At 35.1% G+C, this 22716-nt stretch overlaps 1 protein-coding gene across 3 annotated transcripts in view; it reads left to right on the plus strand.

Moving 5' to 3' along the window:
* The window catches only part of ATP11B (ATPase phospholipid transporting 11B (putative)), a 126167-nt gene that overhangs the window by 19681 nt on the left and 83770 nt on the right, over positions 1-22716 (plus strand). For all 3 annotated transcript variants that reach the window (XM_068546299.1, XM_068546297.1, XM_068546300.1), the window contains exons 2-7: positions 4976-5092; positions 11017-11106; positions 12753-12833; positions 18134-18241; positions 18429-18557; positions 19185-19288. In XM_068546299.1, the coding sequence (XP_068402400.1) occupies positions 4976-5092; positions 11017-11106; positions 12753-12833; positions 18134-18241; positions 18429-18557; positions 19185-19288 (629 nt within the window). The remainder of the gene's footprint in view (positions 1-4975; positions 5093-11016; positions 11107-12752; positions 12834-18133; positions 18242-18428; positions 18558-19184; positions 19289-22716) is intronic.

Below are 22716 nucleotides of genomic sequence, written 5' to 3' on the forward strand. Positions count from 1 at the left end.
AATCATTCTTCCCCAGAAGTATTGTGTACATTGGAACACGTTGCCAACAAAAATCACTTTGTGTCATAGAAAGTGTGTGACCGAAATAAAGCTTCTGTTCATTTATTTTAATAACAGTGCCATTGCAGTTTTGATTTTGAAGCGTCTTTTTATGTTGTTTTTCATGGTTTTTTGGTTTGTTTGTAGCTTTTTTCTTTCTGTTATGGAGGAAATAGATCACACATAGGAATGATTAAATGTACAAATTTACTTTAATCACTGTGAACTCTAAAAATGTTTTCTTAGTTATGTTAAAGAAGTGTGACAATATTTAATTATAGGACTGTAGTTTTAGTTTCTTCTTAGTTCTTATTTGTAATGCTTGTGTTTTTCATAAAATCTTTGGGATTTTAAGAATAGTACAGAGGCTGGTATATTTGGTATGAAAATATAAAATGTTATGAGTCATTTCTAAGTACTGCTTTGTGCCAGAGACCAACATCTAAAAATTATAAGCTGTTTTCTGGTTTGGTTTCCCTAGGTTTCATCAATTTACTGTTACAAAAGGAATCTTTTTCAAATCAGTCCCATGTGTTTTCAGGTCTTCCCTTGAATGCCATCGTGGGATTTTTTTTCCACCTTAAATACTCATCCACTTTTTTTTTATTATTATTATTTATTTTATTTATTTTTGGCTGCATTGGGTCTTCATTGCTGCGCTTGGGCTTTCTCTAGTTGCAGTGAGCGGGGGCCAATTCCCCGCCATGGCACGCGGTCCTCTCATTGCGGTGACTTCTCTTGCTGCAGAGCATGGGCTCCAGGCACGCGGGCTTCAGTAGTTGTGGCTCGTGGGCTCCAGAGCACACGCCCAGCAGCTGTTGTGCATGGGCCTAGTTGCTCCGTGGCATGTGAGATCCTCCCAGACCAGGGCTGGAACCCATGTCCCCCGCATTGGCAGGCAGACTCCCAACCACTGCGCCACCAGGGAAGCCCTGATCCACTTTTTTTAAAAGTACCTGTGGTTTTTACATATGCTCATAAATCCAGACAGAAAAGAGGTTTTAATTTCATACTTTTTTAGAGTTAATGAGAGTTGTTATTTTTAAATAGTTTAAATTTGTGTGCTTCCAAAAGCCTGTACAGTTGACCCTTGAACAAAATGGGTTTGAACTGTGCAGGTCCCCTTGTATGTGGATTTTTCAATAGTAAATACTATAGTACTATAGGGCTGAATCTGAGGATGCAGAGGGCCAACTCTGAAGTTATACTCAGATTTTTGACTGTGTGGAGGGTTGACTCCTCTAACCCTCGAGTTGTTCAAGGGTCAACGGTACTTTTTAGCAGGCATTAAAATAAAATCAGGGTGGGGACTTCCCTGGTGGTCCAGTGGCTAAGACTCTGCACTCCCAGTGCAGGGGGTCCAGGTTCAATCTCCAGTCAGGGAACTAGATCCCACATGCCGCAGCTAAGAGTTCGCGTGCCGCAACTAAAGATCCTGCATGCTGCAGCTAAGACCTGGTACAGCCAAATAAATAAATAAATAAATGTTAAAAAATAAAAATAAAACCAGGGTGGCTAGGATAGCATTAATCTATCTCAGTTCCTTTATCCAGGACAAGATGAAATCATAGAAGAAAGGAGCAAGCCATCCAGGGGTTCAGGGTGTGAATGGGTAGTCTGGGCTGAAAGTGTAATACATACCGGAGGTTTCTGAACCCTGATGTGTAGCCATAGCCTAGTGATTAGGGAGTTCGGATTGTACAGTAGCATAGAATTGCTGATAATGCTTGTTAGAAATAACATGAAACTGTACTTGAACTTCACATTAATGGTATAGTTATACAATTAATTTTGATAAAATCTGTTTGTTTTGATTCCTGTTAAACAAAGTAGAGGTGTTATTGAAACAACAATTCTCTGTGTCATTTTTAAAATATGGAATATTGAGGTGGGGAACTGATTATAAAAGCAAGACCTTAGATGAGTGGTTCTAACTTTCTTTATGTCATCAGAACCTGAGGAAAACTATTCTGTCATCAGCAAAATGCATGTATGGGAGTTTCCTGGTGGTCTAGTGGTTAGGATTCGGCGCTTTCACTGCTGTGACCCAGGTCCAGTCCCTGGTCAGGGAACTGAGATCCCGCAAGCCGCATGGCATGGCCAAAATTTAAAAAAAATTTTTTAATGCACAGATATGCAAATTTGCGTAAAATTTCAGAGATTCACAGAACTGTCCTAAGTCACTTTTCTCATTTTTGGACAGTTTTGTTCTTTTTATTTAGTTCATGGCTACTTGAATTTGTGGCAGAGAAGTTGATGGTAATGAATTGAAGTTATAGCTTTAATTTTCATGAGGGACGCTTAGGTGTACTTATACCGCAGTCACAGATATAAAATTTAACTATTTTGTGTGTGTAAAAAAATACACACACCCACATGTATATGCATGCCACTGATTATAACATGATTGGATAAGGTCATTTTAATTAATCACTGGAAAAACAACTCAAAATGCTTAAGTGGATGTTATAGCATCTCTGGGAATAAGGAAAAACGTACTATCATTATTCTCCTTTTGGTATTGTCACCTTATTTTAAATTATGATTTCTTGGAATATGGCGATGCTGAATTTAAAATTCAGTTTAATTTAAAACTGATTTTATTCTTGGAACATCTCAAAATATCTCCTTGAAATAATTGTAGAAATCTCAGGAGTTCCAAAACTTTAGTATGTGATCACTGGTTCATCCAGGAGAGAGGGATGGAGAATGATGAGCATTTGCTTCCTGTAAAGTGCATGCATTTATTATATAGTATATTAATTCTAGTTATGAATGAGAGGTTATAATGTAAACATCAATATATTTTGGGGGAGGGCATTTGTTTTTTTTTTTTTTTTTTAGAGATTTATTATTTATTTTATTTATTTTTGGCTGCGTTGGATCTTTCGTTGTGGCGTGTGGGCTCTTCGTTGCAGCGCGGGCTTCTCTCTAGTTGTGCCGTGCGGGGTTTTTTCTTCTCTGGTTGTGGCACACAGGCTCCAAGGTATGTGCGCTCTGTAGTTGTGGCATGCGGGTTCCAGAGCGCGTGGGCTCTGTAGTTTGCGGCACACGGGCTCTCTAGTTGAGGCACGCAAGCTCAGTAGTTGTGGCACACGGGCTTAGTTGCCCTGCGACATGAGGGATCTTAGTTCTCTGACCAGGGAGCGAACCCATGTCCCCTGGATTGTAAGGCGGATTCTTTACCTCTGGACTACCAGGGAAGTCCCTGTTTTTTGTTTCTTAACTTTAGATGTACATAGTAATAATCTTGGTGGGATTTAGCAAAAAATAAAATAAAATTTTATATCAGTGGTTCTCAGTCTCAGTTGTCTTGACATCTTCTTAAAGGTTTATATATTCTTTCAAACCCTCAAGTTTACTTTTTTTTCTTTATCTCAGAAGTTTACATGCATGGGGTATGACTTAGTGTTATGTTAACATGGTTACAGAGTGGATACAGAATAAATATGCTCCATGGAGTCTAATGCTTCCGTTACCTGTGTGTCCCTTTTGTTATTTTATGAACGTTACAGGCAAACTTCTGTGGACCATCTTTGAAAAACACATCCATAGACTACAGCAGTAGCATTCAAACTATTTGTTCATTGATTTGTTTATTGAGTTGGAGCATGTTATGATATGCTTGAGTATGTAACAAATCACATAATCCTTCATGGCGTAACATAGTGCTTAAACTCAGTAAATAGTTATTGATTGAATAAATGATATGTATCTTTTAAATGATTATGATATTCCAGATAGAGCAGTGAGTTCTGACTCTGATTTTGAAACCTGCCCTCTTTCTCCCATGAGTTATTACAGGGCACAATTGTGAAATGTTTAAAAGAAAATTTATGAGGAAAATAAACATGTGTGCCACATTTTATCCTTAAACTGATTTTGAAATCAGATACATAATGGCACATTCACATTCACAAAATGTGGTCATCACTTTAAGTAGCATAAACAAACAAAATAAAACTTCATTTTTTTAATGGAGTATACAAATACATTTAATTTGCACAGTTCTGTACTAGCTGTTTCTAAGATCACAAAATAAATTGTTTAAAACCATGAATAACAGCAGTTGAAACCCATATATAGCACTTCTAATATTCTGATGTGCTAAATAAAATATCCCTCTAGGTAATATGGGAATTTCCACTATTTGTGTGTGTCTGTGCTTAGTGGAAATTTTACAGGGATGCCGATATCTATCAAATGAGTCTTAAAAATTCACTTGCCACTGTGGAAAAGAGTACAATGCTGTAGGAATAAAGTATCAGTATTCTTGTCGCCAGGGCAAACTTTTCCACTAGAGATCATTCCGAAATGTACCTTAATTGAGGGTCTTCTAAATTTGAGGCCAGAATTATAGCATATATCCATATTGCAGGGAGTAGATTGATAATGTAACTAGCGCAAAGAAATGCTTGTATGGAATGAATCTGGGCTATCCAATACATTTTAAGTCCTCTGGGAACAAAGCTCTTTGAAACCGAGTTGATCTGGGTGTAAAATAAAATGTTAAGCCTTTGTGCTTAGATATGGTAGGTGCTGACTGGGCCTTAGCTACACAGGACTTCCATATCACTGGCTGGGAATCTATCCCAGGAGAAAAGCAAGGAACCCCAGGAATGAAAGGGAAGGAAAGAAGCCTTGTCTTCAAGTGCTTCTGTAGGTCTCCTTGTGGTAGCATTTCTGACAGAGTATGGATTATTTTTCATTACCAGAGGTTATTACCTAGTTAGTTTATATCTGAAGAAAATGTACCTGTTTACTTTGAAAGAAAAAAATATATGGCTTAACTCTTCTGATAATTAAATAGATTGAGCCTATATGCAGTTCAAGGCCAGTAATAATATGTGTAATATGATCAGTTAAATAGAATGAGCAGTAAAGAATCAAAACAACTAACCTTGTTGACCATTATTTTTCTTTTGCTTGGCCTTAGGGTTTTGACCCACCACATCAAAGTGACACAAGAACTATTTACATAGCCAACAGGTTTCCTCAGTATGGCCTTTACACACCTCAGAAATTTATAGATAACCGGATCATTTCATCTAAGGTAAGAAGTAACACTTTTATTACTAAAACTGTGGGTTATGTACTATTTTGTTTTAAAAGGTGATTTGTTTGTATTTATAGCCTTAAAAATTCAAGGAAATGGTGGTTGGTAGATTTATCTTAACCAAAATTGTGAACTGTAAAATAAGTTTCTGGTTGCTAATATCAGGTAGCCAATATGCCAAAAATTACCCTTAGTTGCAATTAAAGTAAGGAACTAATATTTATACCATGTGCCAGACACTGTATTAGGTACTTCTCATGTTATTTAATTCTTAAAACAACTTTAAGATAGCTTTAACACAGTGTTGTTATACTGATTTTATATCAGTTTTTTCAATTGAAGTGCAGGGAAATAATTTACCCAGGGATGAGATCGGAGTTTGAACTCAGTTCTGTGTGACTTTAAAGCCTGACTTCCTCCAGTTTTATCATTCTTCTATAAACATTTTATAGTACCAAGGAACCACTTCACTTTTACATATTTTTCCTTGTTTCATTTTTTCCTATGGCATTTTTAAGATGTCTTAGCATTATTCTATAATCTTCAATTTCAAAATAGACTATCTGATAGACTCTTCTCTCATGATGGAAATGTTTTCCATGCTGTCTAATATGATAGCCGTTAGCCACATAGGGCTGTTTAGGCCTTGAAATGTGGTAATGTAACTGAGGAACTTAATTTTTAATTTAATTTTAATTTTTTTTAATTGTCAGTAGCCACATGTGACTAGTGGCTACCTTATTGGACAGTGCAATTATAGAGGATGTGAGTCAGAAACTGAGGGTAAAGTTCTCTCTGAGCATAGCTATTGCTTAATAGACCACCTTAAGAAGCATCTTTGTATTGCTCCTTCCCTCTCTTCCAGGGCGACTAATATTTTCTCTCTAATCCTGATCTCATTTTTCTTAAAGATGTTGTTTTAGGCCAATGGTTCCTTTTCCCTGTTCCTTTTTTCCAGCCTTTGCATTATTTACATATGCAACACACCCATTACTGACATCTCATTTTGGACAGTGGTTCTAAAGTAGAGGGAAGGAAGGGGAAATATCAGAATCTAGGGTAATAGAGGAGCTTTAGATTAATGATACAGTTCTTAGTAAGTGATGCAAGAAATAAAAGTCCTTCTTGAAAAAAATTTTTAAAACACTGGGTATAATTTATATACAATAAAATTCACTAATTTTAAGTGTATAATTTGATAAGTTTTGACAAATGTGTAACATGTGACCGCCGTCATCAAGATACAGAATATATTTGTCACTCCAAAAAGTTAGTAGCCAGTCCCATTCTTCCTCACCTTTAGCACTAGCAGCTGATCTGCTTTCTTTAACTATAGTTTTGTGTTTTCCAGAATGTCATATAAATACAGTCATACAGTAGGAGTCTTTTGTGTCTGACTTCTTTTCACTTAACACAGTACTCTTGAGATTCATCCTTGTTGTTGCAAGTATCAGTATCATTAGTTCATTTCCTTTTTAGTGCATAGTTTAGCTGTCAGCCTAGGTTTGGATAGTTTATGTCCTGAATTTGGGTCATTTTCCTTGCATGGTTTCACGATCAGTATTTTCCCATCAATTTGCAGCCACTTTTCTAGCCCTGAACTCTGAATCTCTGTGATATTTTGTTGATAAGGGGGTAGTTTTCCCCCACTGTCTGGCTGCTATAGCTGTGAGAGTTGGATATTATCTTTAGGCTAAGAAGCCATAGTTTATCATTCATACTCCTTCCATTTGTAATTTTTTTGAAATTAAACTCTCTTCCAGTTTCTGTCTATATTTTGGACATGTTCCAGGATTTTAAATAGTTTGTTTTAATCTAGTTTTCATAATTCTTATCTGCTAGGAGTTCACAGTCTGCAAATACTGGTAGCTGAGTGTCCTGGAGAACTTCTGAGATTAACTATATGACTTTTTATATGCAGCAGTATGAGGTTTAATGTTTTTGACCACAGTTTCAAAAATGTAGATATTTAAATAAACATTGCCCTTTTTTCACACACATGGAGACTGTCTTTCTCATTACTCCCTTATTACTTCCTTATTATTCCACTACCACTTTTTTAAACTTCCAAACCAGATTACCTGCTATTCCATGAACTCATGTTGAACTTCCCTACCACTGTGCCTTTGCTATGATTTTGTATTGATAACCGCAGTTTTTTAAATGTAGATTATATGTTTTTGCAGAGAATGTATATTTCATGTTTTTGACCACAATTTCAAGAATGTAGATATTTATATAGACAGTGTCTTTTTTTTTCCTGACCATAATTGAAGCTGGCTTCTCATTGTTCCCTTTTTACTGCCTTTCTACTCCCCTATTTTTCCCCTAAACTCCTTTCAGACTGTATATCTTCTATCCCACAAAGCCACGATCAACTTCCCTCCTCGCTGCCTTTGTTCATTCTGTCTTTCCTTCCTGAAATGTTCTCCCTCTGTTTGCCCCCTATTTTCAGTCTGCTGAGTGTTCCTCTCTTAAACCCCGTGTCAAATGTGACCTCCTTCATTAAATTTTTCTTTCTCATTGACTTCTTGAATTGCCTTCCCATTGAATTCTTTGTCTATTCCTTCTTTTACTTTATCTTTGAATATAGCTATTGATACATTGTTCTTAATCGCCTCTATTTAAATTAAATTTCTTCTCTTTGTTCCTCTTATAGTGTGTCTTACACATTGTAGATGCATGATATGTCCTTAATTTAATTTGCTATAGTAACTTCCTTATCTTAAATTTAAATTTCCTTGCAATATACCCTGAGAAAACCATAATTCAAAAAGAGTCATGTACCACAGTGTTCATTGCAGCTCTGTTTACACTAGCCAGGACATGGAAGCAACCTAAGTGTCCACTGACAGATGAATGGATAAAGAAGAAGTGGCACATATATACAATGGAATATCACTCAGCCATAAAAAGAAACGAAATTGAGTTATTTGTAGTGAGGTGGATGGACCTAGAGTCTGTCATACAGAGTGAAGTAAGTCAGAAAGAGAAAAACAAATACCGTATGCTAACACATATATATGGAATCAAAAAAAAAAAAAGGAAAAAAAATGGTTCTGAAGAACCTAGGGGCAGGACAGGAATAAAGATGCAGACGTAGAGTATGGACTTGTGGACACGGGGAGGGGGAAGGGTAAGCTGGGATGAAGTGAGAGGGTGGCATGGACATATATACTCTACCAAATGTAAAATAGATAGCTAGTGGGAAGCAGCTGTATAGCACATGGAGATCAGCTCGATGCTTTGTGTCCACCTAGAGGGGTGGGATAGGGAGGGTGGGAGGGAGACACAAGAGGGAGGGGATATTGGGATACATGTATATGTATAGCTGATTCACTTTGTTATACAGCAGAAACTAACACACCATTGTAAAGCAATTAATTATACTCTAGTAAAGATGTTAAAAAAAAAATTTCCTTGCAGAAGGTTTAAGTTTATAACCATGTTTTCGTTTTCTTACTAACGTCAGACCTTAGGAGGAAAAAAGTCAATGATAAAGTTGTATACATAGCTATAGAGAAGGTATACTTCTAGTTCATTTTTCTTGACTGTTATTACATAATAATTAAAAGAATTTTAAAGCATAATGAATTATTTTTCTTAGAAGTTTTTTCATGTGTCTTAATATTATTCTACTAGAGTGCCTCCTCTATGTGTGACAGGACAAACGCAGAATTTAGACTCATTCAATATATTAATGTTTGTATTTCAGAAAACCCAAAAACAATAATTCCTAACATTTGTAAGCTAGCTTTCTTAAGAAATTTTTATTTATTCTCACTTTTTCCATTGTATTATTGAGCTAGCCAAAGAAAGCATCCTGAAACAAATTAATTTACTTTATTACCAACTTATATAGTTGCTCTTTTCAAGATTCTGAAAGGTAAAATATATTGTCACTATTATATAGATTGATGTAAAACATAGAACATCGTCAAGTTAATTCCTATAAAGTTTTATACATTTGATCTGGTGCTGAGGAAGTTGCATGGAAATACTATGACCCCTGTAGGGACAACTGCCTTTTTACCCCAGTGAAGATCAACTGGCGGTGGTTTGACCCAGAATTACCACCTCATATGCACACATTGAGCACTGACTTCTGGTTCCAGGAAGTCTCTACCTCTCTTCTCTCTAGAGCCTTGAACATAGTTCCCAATCCCAGATTCTAGAGCCACTGGTGCTACCACTACCACAGGTAAATATGTTGCAGGTATCCCAGATTAGAACTGAAAATATAATTTCACCTGAGAAAGGAAGGTGTTAGGCATTGTACTATTCTTTATATACCCTTGGGTCAAATAGGCTTTTGTGGGCTCTTCTGGGACCCTAACTGTATTTATAAAATTGTTCATATGTGAAAGGATGTTTGAGGTCTCAAAAAACTGATTAAGGGAATTCCCTGGTGGTCCAGTGGTTAGGATTCCTCTCTTACTGCTGAGGACGTGGGTTCAATCCTAGTCAGGGAACTAAAATCCTGCAAGCCGCACAGCGCAGCCAAAAAAAAAGAAAAGGAAAAAACTGATTAAGAAGTAAATTTCTGACATACCAAAATTCAGAAATTAGAACCGTCTTCCATTGCACCAGAGAAAATCTTGAATTGGTCAGTGGTTGAATTGACCAGTGGTTATTGGTCAATAGTTGAATTGACCAATGGTTATTGGTCAGTAGTTGAATTGACCAATGGTTATTGCCTGACATCAGGAGAGTTATCTGGAAAAAAAATTCTTTTTCCAACCATATTTACTTATTTATCTATTCTGCTAAAGTTTTGATCTCTTAACTGTGTGCTCTAGTGTAACTGCGATAGAGCAGTAAATAAAACAGTGTCTCTAGGGATCTTACATTCTACTGAGAGAATGGACATAGGGTAAAGTAACAGTGCTGTGAAGTGTTTCCCTGTTTCATGCATAAAGTTGTGTTGTGAATAGTGAGTGGCACAAGTAAAATTTGTACGATATTACCCTGCCCCCATAATATAGCATTATAGGCTTATAAACTGATTAATAATGTAACAACAGACACACAGCAGTTAATATGAGCCAGGGTCTGTTGTAAGTGCTTCATAAATATATTAGCTCATTTAATTTTTATAACAACCCTATACAGTATGATTGTTATTATTGTCCTCATTTTATAGAGGCACAAAGTGAGGTACAAAGAGATTAGGTCCAAGGTCACTAAATGACCTTGGATTAGGATTTAGGCCACAGCAGTTTAACCCTTTACCATCTATGTTCGTAACCATTATACTCTACTGTCTTTAAAAATTGACATTGTGACAGATTTTCATATCCTTTATGAGATTTTCTTGATGGTTATACCAGTGATCACTTATCTAAAGTAATTTTTAATCTTTTTCACATTCTAGGTTATTTTTCCATATCCCACGCTTAACGGAATAACTGAATAATTATACCATTTCCTCTGTTTCTGAATAAATAAAATATAAAATAAATAAATAAATATAATATAATATAAATTTAATAAAATTTAAAATAAATTGAATCCAGTGTTAGCATTTCTATCAACTCTTACTTCATCTTCAGCATTAGGTTCAGTCTTGTGTAACCAAAATCCAAAATCAATTATTAAAATATTATTTTAGATCTGCCATCTCCAACTTCTAAAAAACCAAGAATTTAATAGCAAAATTGATGGGTTCCAGTTTATCTCATTTTTAAAAATTATACTAAAATTGCCAATAAATAGTAAGAGACAGAAAAAATTAGAATAAAAGCCCTGAAACTCTAAAAACCAGATAGTTTTTGTAGCATTGAGAGTTACATGAATTTGTCTAAGGGCTTAGTAAATCTGATACTACTTTTCTTGTTATTATATGTATATAGTATATATTATTTTAAAATATTAACTTATTGATCTTTTTTTTTCTTTTTTTTTTTCTTTTTTTTTTTTAGTATACTGTGTGGAATTTTGTTCCAAAAAATTTATTTGAACAATTCAGAAGAGTGGCAAACTTTTATTTTCTTATTATATTTTTGGTTCAGGTAAGCTTTATCACTTCATAAATTGTTAAGTTTATAGACATGGGTTCTAAAAATATATCTTCAGGGAAAAGTTATATTTCATTCTAAATCATTTGACTGTGGGACCATTTTTTTTTTTTTGCAGAGCTTCCCCATTGTATTCACTGAATACAATGATTTAAACCGCATCAAGATGTCTGAAAAATAGCCAATGAATTTTAAGATTAATTGTATTTTGTTTTATCACTGATTGCTATGGTGCTGATAATCATAATCAAAGCCAAGAAAATAACATCATCCTTTCAGATGTTCTGCCTCGGACATAAATATTTTGGCTTATAATATACAGCACATGTTTTTGGCACATTTCTGCCTATGGAACCATCTTTGTACAAAGTAAATCTTTCTTTGGCTTTTATTTTTTTTAATTTAAATTTTACTTTTATTTAAAAATTTTTTTAATTATAATTTTTAAGAATCCCCGTGAATATTGATTTTTCTCCAGGAGACTATTTTTTAACCTAAATCTATGTTCATTATAAGCTGTTTGACAGTTTCTTGATTTTCACATTGTGCTTTTTTTCCTAATGTCAAAATATCAAGAGAACAGCTTATGAAACTTGAGTGTAAATCAAGATTTAAAATAAGTGATTTCATTTTCTTTTAAAGAGGTTATTCTTTTCTGATAATACCTTGGCAGTCTCCTCCAGTGTGGCATTGAATTTTTGTATAAACTCTGAACTTTTCTCTCCATAGAACCTGGGCTTTCAAAAGAAAAAAAACTTGTGAAGTAGTCACTGTAAAGCTTGAGGAAACTTTTTTTTTTAATTGCTTTGCTTCATGAACAGAAAAGGAACTTCTGATTTTTTTTCATCAATAGAACTTCAGCTTGGTTTAGTTGGAAAAATGAGAAATTTATACTTACTATGTCCATGTAACATGCATTTGTGAAATTACTAGCTAAGATCAGGAATTCAGCTTGTGTGTGGAGTAGAACAAATTTAATTGGCCTACCCAGAGTAAAGGAATATTAATAAATCGTTAGACCCATGTTCTAAATAACCAAATATAATTACTGCAAATATTTCTTTTCCAGCAGTTTATTGAAATCTCAGTTGTATGATTTAGATAATTGCAGCAGCATTTTCCAAGTTGTACCCTTCTGGCTCCGCTAGGTGTAACAGTATCGCTTGTAGAAAGAAACCCTTTCCCTAGTCCCATTTCTTGTTCTCTCTCCCTAAGTGGTGAGTTTATTCTGGATCCCAGGGTAAAAACTGACAGACTTTACAGCATTTCTCAGGATGGGCAAAGAAATGTGAAATGAGATTCTGAGCAGCTATAGCTCCCCTCCAAGGCAAATACCGAGGAAGACCTTAAGTACTCTGTGTTACGAAAGCAGAGACTGAGTCCACTCTAGCAGTATTTGTGGGTATGTAATACATTTAGATATTCTTAACCCCATATAAAGGCCATCAAAGTGAACTTGTGAAACTGTGAACTAAACTACACTCACTGCGTAGTCTCTCTCATGTTATTTTTTCATCTGGACCATGATACATGTTTTGTGTAATGTTTTCAGATTTCCCAATAATTATGAGATTCTAGATGTTAATAGTGTGATGTGTACAATATAAAATGTACTCTGCCTTCTCTGTTTTTTAATCCAGCTTATGATTGATACACCTACCAGTCCAATTACCAGTGGACTTCCGTTATTCTTTGTGATAACAGTAACTGCCATAAAGCAGGTATGAAATACTTTGTATTGTTTTTTTTCTCCCAAGTCATTCAGAAGTTGCTTAATATTTCCACTCCAAAGTAAGATTTATTGTTGTGAAAATAATTTTCATAAGAAGAAATTTATTTGATTCTGCCTATGGTAAAATTAAACTGAGTTAAGCCATCGTTATCAGGTACCTGGTGACTGATGGGATGATTACAATTGTTAAAATATGTCGTTCCTTTGATACACCTAGGAAGCATCCAAAGACAAGCATTTTATATGTACAAACCAATTCATATATGAAACAGATTAATTATTATAATCATCTTTGTAGAGTTTGGTCGTATTTAAAGGAAATACATTTCAAAGGGGATATGTTTATAAGGAGTGGAACATGTACTTCTGGCATGAACATTTCTGAATAAAAATTATATAGTGCTTTCCTACTTTTTACAACTTCCTCTGGTGAGGTCGATTTTTTTTTTTTTAATTTATTTATTTTTATTTATTTATGGCTGTGTTGGGTCTTCGTTTCTGTGCGAGGGCTTTCTCTAGTTGCGGCAAGCGGGGGCCACTCTTCATCGCGGTGCGTGGGCCTCTCACTATCGCGGCCTCTCTTGTTGCGGAGTACAGGCTCCAGACGCGCAGACTCAGCAACTGTGGCTCATGGGCCCAGTTGCTCCGCGGCATGTGGGATCCTCCCAGACCAGGGCTCGAACCCGTGTCCCCTGCACCAGCAGGCAGATTCCCAACCACTGCGCCACCAGGGAAGCCCTCGATTTTTATGTAAAGTAGTACTCTAGGGGAAATAGCTTCAACCAGATCTTGAATTGATATTAAAATGTAGGTATAGAAAAACAGTATTATTGGATAAACATGACAAGTAAGAGTTTAAAAATTCCTAGAAATGTCATGTTTACATACTACCACTTCTCAAAATATCTTTGAGAAGATATTGGACCAGAGGCTCAATTATACAGAACTGAACCCTTCCTCCTGAAAGGGAGTTAATTTGAATTTTCTTGTGTCAGTATGATAAATATTCATTATATAAGATTTAGGGATAAGGTATAAATTGACATGGAAACAAAATTGGAAAACATTTTATAATTCTGAGATGTAGTATATTTATTACTTACATGATAAGGGTAAGGGGAGTCTGTAGATTAACAGTTACATTATTTATCTAGTGTGTTAGAATATCATGCTACTGTTCTAAGTTTGATTTCCCTATATTTGGTGTTCTGTTGGAGATGAGAATTCCTCTTAGTCAGTAAGCATCCACATCCCTTAATGCAATTACATATTTACTTGGCTTTGTAGATGTCATTTATTTCATCAAAGTAAAACACATTTGTCCCTTGGACCTCTTTTCTATATATAGTTTCCTTTTTGGTGATTTCTTCCAATCTAGTGGCTTAAGGTACCATTTACATGTTGATGGGTCTCAAATTTACATGTATCCTGAAACTATGCTCTGAACTCCAGACACACATATACAACTTTTTGTGCTTGGAAATACAACTGTTTCCACTTGGATATCTTAGGCTTTTCCTGACCTCTGTGTCACTCTCTCCTTTGCTGCTCTGGTCTTTTTGCTTCATATCATTTTTGCCTGCCTATGGTTCTACTGAATAAATGCTTATTCATTAGTTTGTCTGTCGTCTTCATTTGAATGTTTCATTCAATGAGGGCAGAGACTTTGTTTTATATTACTAGTTTATTACCAGTGACCAGAACAAGGTTGTGCACATATTTGGCCTTCAGTAAATGTTTGATAGGTGAATAAATGAATGAATGAATCTCTTGAATATTTTTAAGGCAATGTTAAATGTTGTAATACTTCTTGCCCTGGTTTATACTTTAATATGAATGAAGTTGTTAGATTTTTTTTTTTTTAACTTCTTCCAACTATATTTGCATATTGTCTTCTCTTTAGTTGTGTAATGCAAGATATAGTGCTCTGGTAAATATCATAATCTTTGTCCTGTATGAGCTTAAAACGTATGAAGTAGAGAAGGCAAGACCAAATACAAAAATAATTATAGTTTAATAAGATCATAGAAAGAGCCAGTGAGCTGTAGGTATTCAGAGAAAGGATGGAACACTTCATCTGGATAATCAAGGAAGGCTTCATGGAAGAAATATTATTAGAGATGAGACTTGGAATATGGATAAAATGATAGTTGGTAAAGAAAGTGAGATAGAAACAAACAACTTGAGCAAAGACTTAAATGGAAGAAAAGGCAAGACCTATTTTAGGGAATGACATATCTGACTAATGTTTGACCCTGTGTAGGAATGTACTAAAAGATAACATACTGGAAATGGATGTTGGTACTAAATTAAAGAGGCTGGAAGACTCTTTGAGAGTTATCAGGAGGGGTTTGAACAGGATAGTGAATTAAAACAGTGTTTTGGAAAGCTTAATCTGGCAGTGACATATCTGGCAGTGACATGTAGGATGAATTATAGTTTGTAAACTTGTGTTTAAAAAGATTTTAACTGTATGCCTCCCCAACTGTTTAGAGTTGTTGCTGATATATATTTGGATTTGGGGAGACAAATGTATCTACACAAAAGAATAATAGTAAGCAAGATATGAAAGGTAATTAGGAATGTAAAAAGCAGAACAACAAGAGTCTGAAGAATCAAGGGAAGCAACATTTTCCAGGGTAGGAAACATCAAGAAATGGTCTCTAGAGTTTTCAATTGAAAAATCAGAAATTATGTTAGCACTTGCAATCCCTGCACTATAAAATCGCTGTATAACTGCTAAAAACAAAACAAAACAAATTTTTAAAAAATCAAAATAAAAAAACCCTAAGTAAATCTGCTTATGACTGCTCTTGTGAAAAAGCAGTCTATTTTGTATCATAGATTGTATGTAATGATACTTTCATTTGTACTTGTAAGCCAAAGATTTCTAATACATTTTTGTTTTAGTTTAAATTTGTCAATGGAAGTAAATGGAATGATAACTTCAGAAAAAGATAATTTTAAAATTATTGCTTTATTGATGTCATCTGACTATAAAAGTATGCTTTTTGACAGTTTCAGGAAAAGTATTTTGACTCTCAGTTAAATTTCTCTAAAATTAACATACCACATCTTAAATTGAGCCAACATAATTTGTGTCTTAAAAATGCTTTCCCAAAAGGATTCTCCCTGAAAAACATAGACCTTCAGAGCAATCTTTAGTATTTGTTTTATATTTTATAATGTTATAGTATTTTTAGGTAATAGATGCACATATTTTTAAAAAATGGAAACAGTATAAAATAACATATAGGGACTTCCCTGGTGGTCCAGCAGTTAAGACTGTGTGCACCCAATGCAGGGGACCTGGGTTCAGTCCCTGTTCAGGGGACTAGATCCCACATGCCACAGCTAAAGATCCTGCATGCTGGAACGAAGATCCCACATGCCGCAACTAAGACTCAGCACAGCCAAATAATTTTTTTTTTAACGTCTTTATTGGAGTATAATTGCTTTACGATGGTGTGTTAGTTTCTGCTTTATAACAAAGTGAATCAGCTATACATATACATATATCCCCATATCTCCTCCCTCTTGCCTCTCCCTCCCTCCCACCCTCCCTATCCCACCCCTCTACCCTAGGTGGTCACAAAGCACCTAGCTGATCTCCCTGTGCTATGTGGCTGCTTCCCACTAGCTATCTATTTTACTTTTGGTAGTGTACATATGTCCATGCCACTCTCTCACTTCGTCCCAGCTTACCCTTCCCCCTCCCCATGTCCTCAAGTCCATTCTCTACGTCTGCGTCTTTATTCCTGTCCTGCCCCTAGGTTCTTCAGAACCTTTTTTTTTTTTTTTAGATTCCATATGTATGTAGCATACAGTATTTATTTTTCTCTTTCTGACTTACTTCACTCTGTATGATAGACTCTAAGTCCATCCACCTCACTACCAATAACTCAATTTCATTTTTTTTATGGTTGAGTAATATTCCATTGTATATATCTGCCACATCTTCTTTATCCATTCATCTGTCGATGGACACTTAGGTTGCTTCCATGTCCTGGCTGTTGTAAACCAAATAAATATTTAAGTAAATAAATAAAATAACATATAGTAAAAGTCTCTTTATGTTCCTATCCCTTAGTCTCCTAGTTCTCCTCCCCTGAGGGAGCCATTATTTGTACATTAGTCCAGGTATCTATACGAAGTGTTCACATTAGTAAGCATATATTTTTCACAAATGATAGCATAGACTACAACACATTCTGTACCTTACTTTTATCACTTAATGTTATCTCTTAGATATCATTCCATTATCTATACTTGTGCTATACCTCTGAGTTCTTGAATTTTCTCTAAAATAGCATAAGTCATTTCCAGTGGATAAGGCTCCACGCTCCCAATGCAGGGGCCCTGGGTTTGATCCCTGGTCAGGGAACTAGATCCCACATGCATGCCGCAACTAAGGAGCTAGTGAGGCACAACTAAGGAGCCCGCAAGCCACAACTAAGGAGCCCTCCTGCCGCAACTAAGACTCAGTGCAAGCAAATAAAAAATAAATAAATCTTTTTTAAAAATTGCCACTCTTTAACATTTAATCAAAGATTCTTTGTGAAATGCTTATGTTTCCCTTTTTTAATGTAAATTTATTTATTTTTATTTATTTATTTTTGGCTGCGTTGGGTCTTTGTTGCTGTGCACGGGCTTTCTCTAGTTGTGGCCAGCGGGGGCTACTCTTCGTTGCAGTGCGTGGGCGTCTCATTGCGGTGACTTCTCTTGTTGCAGAGCACAGGCTCTAGGTGCACAGGCTTCAGTAGTTGTGGCTCGTGGGCTCAGTAGTTGTGGCTTGTGGGCTCTAGAGCGCAGGCTCAGTAGTTGTGGCACACGGGCTTAGTTGCTCCGCGGCATGTGAGATCTTCCCAGACCAGGGCTCGAACCCGTGTCCCCTGCATTAGCAGGCAGATTCTTAACCACTGCACCACCAGGGAAGTCCCTAAATTTCAGAACTTTTTGAAGACACAGGGATAGAAGAAATCTGGTAGTGAGAAAGTGAACGGTGAAAAAAAAGGCCCATTAAGGTGACGTAGAAGGAGCCTCCCATAAGGAAGCTGAGGAGGAGTAACTAGAGAGATAGTATGAAAACCAGGAACATGTATGTGATGAAAACCAAGAGAAGAGAGTGTTTCTAGTAGTGATGAATGTCAAATACCTGAGTCAGAATAGCCTAACATAATTCTAATGAATGAAATGTTTGGGGGAAGTTTTTATGTTTCTTTTTCTCATTTGATAAAAAGTATCTTCTAATACTAAGAGAGGCATTTTTTATTCTTTTGATGTTTACAGGGATATGAAGATTGGTTAAGACATAACTCAGATAATGAAGTTAATGGAGCTCCTGTTTATGTTGTTCGAAGTGGTGGCCTTGTAAAAACTAGATCAAAAAACATTCGGGTATGCACTTAGTAAATAATAGAAATCAATTATATTTTGAAATCACAAATTCTCTGATTATGTTTTAGTTAAAAGTCTGCTTTCCTACATTAAAATATTATGATAGACCACTTGTTTAGAACTCAATAAAATTAAGTCCTTGCCTTTTAAAATCTGTATATCCACTTTTCCCCAAAATTCTTCATAGGTGGGTGATATTGTTCGAGTAGCCAAAGATGAAATTTTCCCTGCAGATTTGGTGCTTCTGTCCTCAGATCGACTTGATGGTTCTTGTCACGTTACAACTGCTAGCTTGGATGGAGAAACTAACCTGAAGGTTTGCACATGCTTATGTTTGAGTGTAGCTCTTGGTGAACAAAATGTCTTTGGATTATAGTAATATTTTCCTTTGGTTAAGGTAATAAAGTTTGACCTGATAAAGGAGAAATGTTTTCAATTACTGAAACTTTTTAAAAGTTAAGTTTTTTTTAAAGAAATAATGTTATTATACATTTACTTCAAGGATAGCCTCACATAATTTAGTCAAGTTTAAGAAAAGTGAAAAGTGTTTTTAGGAAAAAAATAATCTTCTAATACATTGGTGCTTTTTTAGATAGGGGACACATTTACATTTTTCTCAATTTTCAAAGTATTAATACAATCAAGGATTTTATTTGATTCACTTTTTTCCCCCTATTAAATTTTTTATAATAAACTTAGAGCAGTAATGACTGTTAACACAGACTTAATTTCCTGGTATGCAGATGTCCTCTGTAGACAGGTAATCACAGTAGCTCCTTTTACTACTTGTTATTTTACATTTTTCTTTCTCTTCTGCCATCTAGCTAAGTGATCTCAGCTACAGAATGCTGTGATTTCATATGTAAAAGAGGTTTGAAATAAATGTTATCTAAAGTCCCATGTAGATATCAAAACTGTGTGATTTAATTTTTCTTTTTTTCAGACCCATGTGGCAGTTCCAGAAACAGCAGTATTACAAACAGTTGCCAATTTGGACACTCTTATAGCTGTGATAGAATGTCAGCAACCAGAAGCAGACTTGTACAGGTATGGTGTGATAATCACCATACTCATTTTAAGTTCTGTTTACAGATTTCGTTTTTACAATGATAAACGTGCACTGAGTTAGTTAGCTAATTGACATTATTGGGGGGAGCAAGGTGGGAGTTCTGTTAAAGGGGAAAAAAGCTAAAAGCAGAATTTGCCAGAATTCTAAGCCAAAGTATTAATTCAAAAGCCATGCTTTTATTCACATGTTCTTTCCTATTACCTTCTACTTTGGTATGAATTGGCTTTATAACAATAGCAATAAACTTTATAATAGTAGTTACAACAGAAATAAGATTATTTCCTTAGAAGAAAATAATCTAACGGTGTGCGTGTGTGCGTGCGTGTGTATATATGTGCTCCATGAAGGCAAGGGCCATGTCTTTGTGTTCAGTAGGAACTAACTCCTTTTAACATTACAATTTACTCAATATTAATACAGTATAAGTCATCTTTCAGTGAGTGCTATGCTAATTATTGTGGTCTATGGAATGGAAACAACTTTTTATTATTAAAGACTTCCATGAGAAACTACTCATTTTTACTCAATAACTGGTGATAGAATATAAATTATAACCACATTGTAAAAATTACCCTCAGCTTCTTGTCATATTCTCCATCTCCATTTGTTGGTTGAAATGTTTTAAAATCTTATCACTAGTCATTGGATTTTTCAGATCTCTTACATATCTTTATTCTGGATCCATATATTTATAATGGAGTTTTCTCTGTGATATTATAAAGATCTTGCATTTTCATCAAAGTCAAATATGGATACAATACGGTGTTTTCCAATTAACTGTAAAAATTTGGAGTTCTATGCTTTAAGAGCATTTAAATTATAAGATAGATTTAACTGTGAAGAATTTAGTACTTTAAGAGTTCTCTATTGCTGTTATTTCCAAGTCTCAGACAAGGGTGAATTATTAAAAGATTAGTATTAAAAACTAGAAAATGATGCAGCATTAAGAAAGCATAAGATTAATATGAGATCAAATGTAACTAATGCTTTGGTGGGTGGTTTTACATTATTTGGAAAATGGGGAGAAAGTTTAAAAAAAATTTTTTTTAAATAAGAAATAATTCACTGTTAAATATAAGGTGTTCCTCTTTATTTTCTCTTTTCCTCTTCCTTACTGAAAGTATATATTTTTTTAAATACAAATGTAATGTAATTACTACAGAAGACTTTTGTAATAGAAAAATAACTCATAATTATACCACTACTTTAAAATTTTTATTGCTGTTTTTATTCATTCATTCAACAAATTATTGTTGAGTGAGTACCTTTGTGCTCATTATGATAAGTGATAAATAAGATTAATAAGCACAGTTTCCATCCTTGAGGAACTCACAGCTGTAAAGATATTTTATGTATCTCTAACTGTATTTTTTCAGTTTACTATACTATATGCTATTTATAAGGGAAATATTGAAAGCATTTTTAACATCCAAGTAGGAGGAATGCTTAAATGGCTTTATGGTATAGATGTAAGATGAATTAGGTAGGTAACAAAAATGATGCTTTCAAAGAATTTAATGACATAGGAACATACTGAAATACAATATTGAATAAAATGTTATAGAGCTGTAGTCTCATATGATCCCAATTATATAAAAAGAAGTGTGTATGTATGTGTATTTGATAGGTAGTTAAGTAGTTAGATAGAAAAAATAAATAAGTATAGAGAGAAAGAAAAACCTAGAGGAATTACATGTCAGAATGTTAGTACTTATTTCTTGGTGGTAGGATTTCAGCTGCTTTTTAATCACCTTTTTTATTCTCCATATTTTCTAATATTTCTTGAAAGAATATGGATTGCCTTTGGGTTTTTTTAAAGTATTTTCCATCTTACTGCACAGTATTCTTAATGATCTTTTTTAATGGCTGCTTAATAGTCTAAGTAAATGTACTAGAACCTAACGGTTCCCCAGTCTTTCCATACTTAACTCTTCCATTGTTTTGCTATTAGAAATATTGCATGACACCTTATTACGTATAAGTTCATGAACTCAGAATCCAGTAGTTAGATAGTTCATCATTCCCTCCTCTTTGGTACAACTTGTTCACTTGGCTTCCAGGACATTTCCCTCTCTTGATTTTCCTCTTACTTCAGTAGTCCCTCCTTCTCAATCTCTTTGGCTGATTTCTCCTCTTCTCTCTGACTTCTTGATGTTAGAGTGCCCCAGGACTATCCTCAGTCCTCTTCCCTCCTCTACCTATACCTTTCACTATCTGAACTCACTCTTTGTGATCTCATCCCGGCTGATGGCTTTCAAGACTATCTATATGCTGATGACTCCAAATTTATATCTCAATCCCAGATTTCTTTCCTAGTCTTCAGATTCTTATATCCAACTTCCTGTTCCACAATTCCACTTGGATATTTAGTAAAAATCTCAAATGAATCATGTTGAAAACTGAATTCCTGATCTTTCCTCCAGAAGTTTTTATGCTAACGGCCTTTCCCATTTCAGCTGATGACAGTCCATCTTTTCAGTTGTTCAGGCCAGAAACCTTGGAGTCAGCCATGACTCCTTCATCCCCTCTCCGCTCACCTCTTGTCACCTCCTCTCCCACATCTCATCCCAATCCATCAGAATATCTTATAGGTTTACCTTCAAAATACATCCAGAACCTGACCATCTTTCACCCCCTTCTCTGCTACTAAATTGATCCAAACCAGCATTATCTCCTGCTTGGATTACTGCTATCAAAGGCTTCCTTACTGGTTTTTCTGCTTTTACTCTTCTTTCCCTTGCAGTCAGTCTGTTCTCACAAAAGCAGCCAGAGTCATCCTTTTTAAATGTAAGTCAGATCATGGCATTCCTCTGCCCAAACCTTACAATGGCTTTTCTGTCTCACTCATATCTTTATAATGATCTTACTGATTGCCTCCATCCCCAACTGATCTCTGATCTAATTTTTGACCCTTCTCCCTCTTGCCTCACCCTCCAGCTACACTGGCCTCCTTATTTTCCCTTGAACATGCCATATCCACTTCTACCTTTTCACTAGCTGTTCTTTATCTAACTCCTTTACCACCTTCTAGTCTTTGCTTAAATCACCTCTTCAGTGAGACCTACTTTGACTATTTAATACTGTGACTTAATCCTTCTTACCCTCTCCTGCTTTTTTTTAATAGCACATAATACCTTCTAGTATACTATGTAATGTACTTATTTATTATGTTTGTTGCTTATTATCTCCTTCTCCAAGGAGATAAACTCAAGGACAGACATCTTTGTGTGTTTTGTTCACTGATGTATCCCAAGCACCTAGAACAGATCTGGCATATAGGAGGCCTTACTACATGTTTGTTGACAGTTGAAAAGAATAACTATCTTTATGGACTTAATTTTATGCACTTAAGTTTTTCCTTTTATTGAATTCTGTGATATATGCAACTAAGATTAGTGTGTGTTAA

This window comes from Eschrichtius robustus, chromosome 6 (genome assembly GCF_028021215.1).
Source record: "Eschrichtius robustus isolate mEscRob2 chromosome 6, mEscRob2.pri, whole genome shotgun sequence".
Classification (NCBI taxonomy): Eukaryota; Metazoa; Chordata; class Mammalia; order Artiodactyla; family Eschrichtiidae; genus Eschrichtius; species Eschrichtius robustus.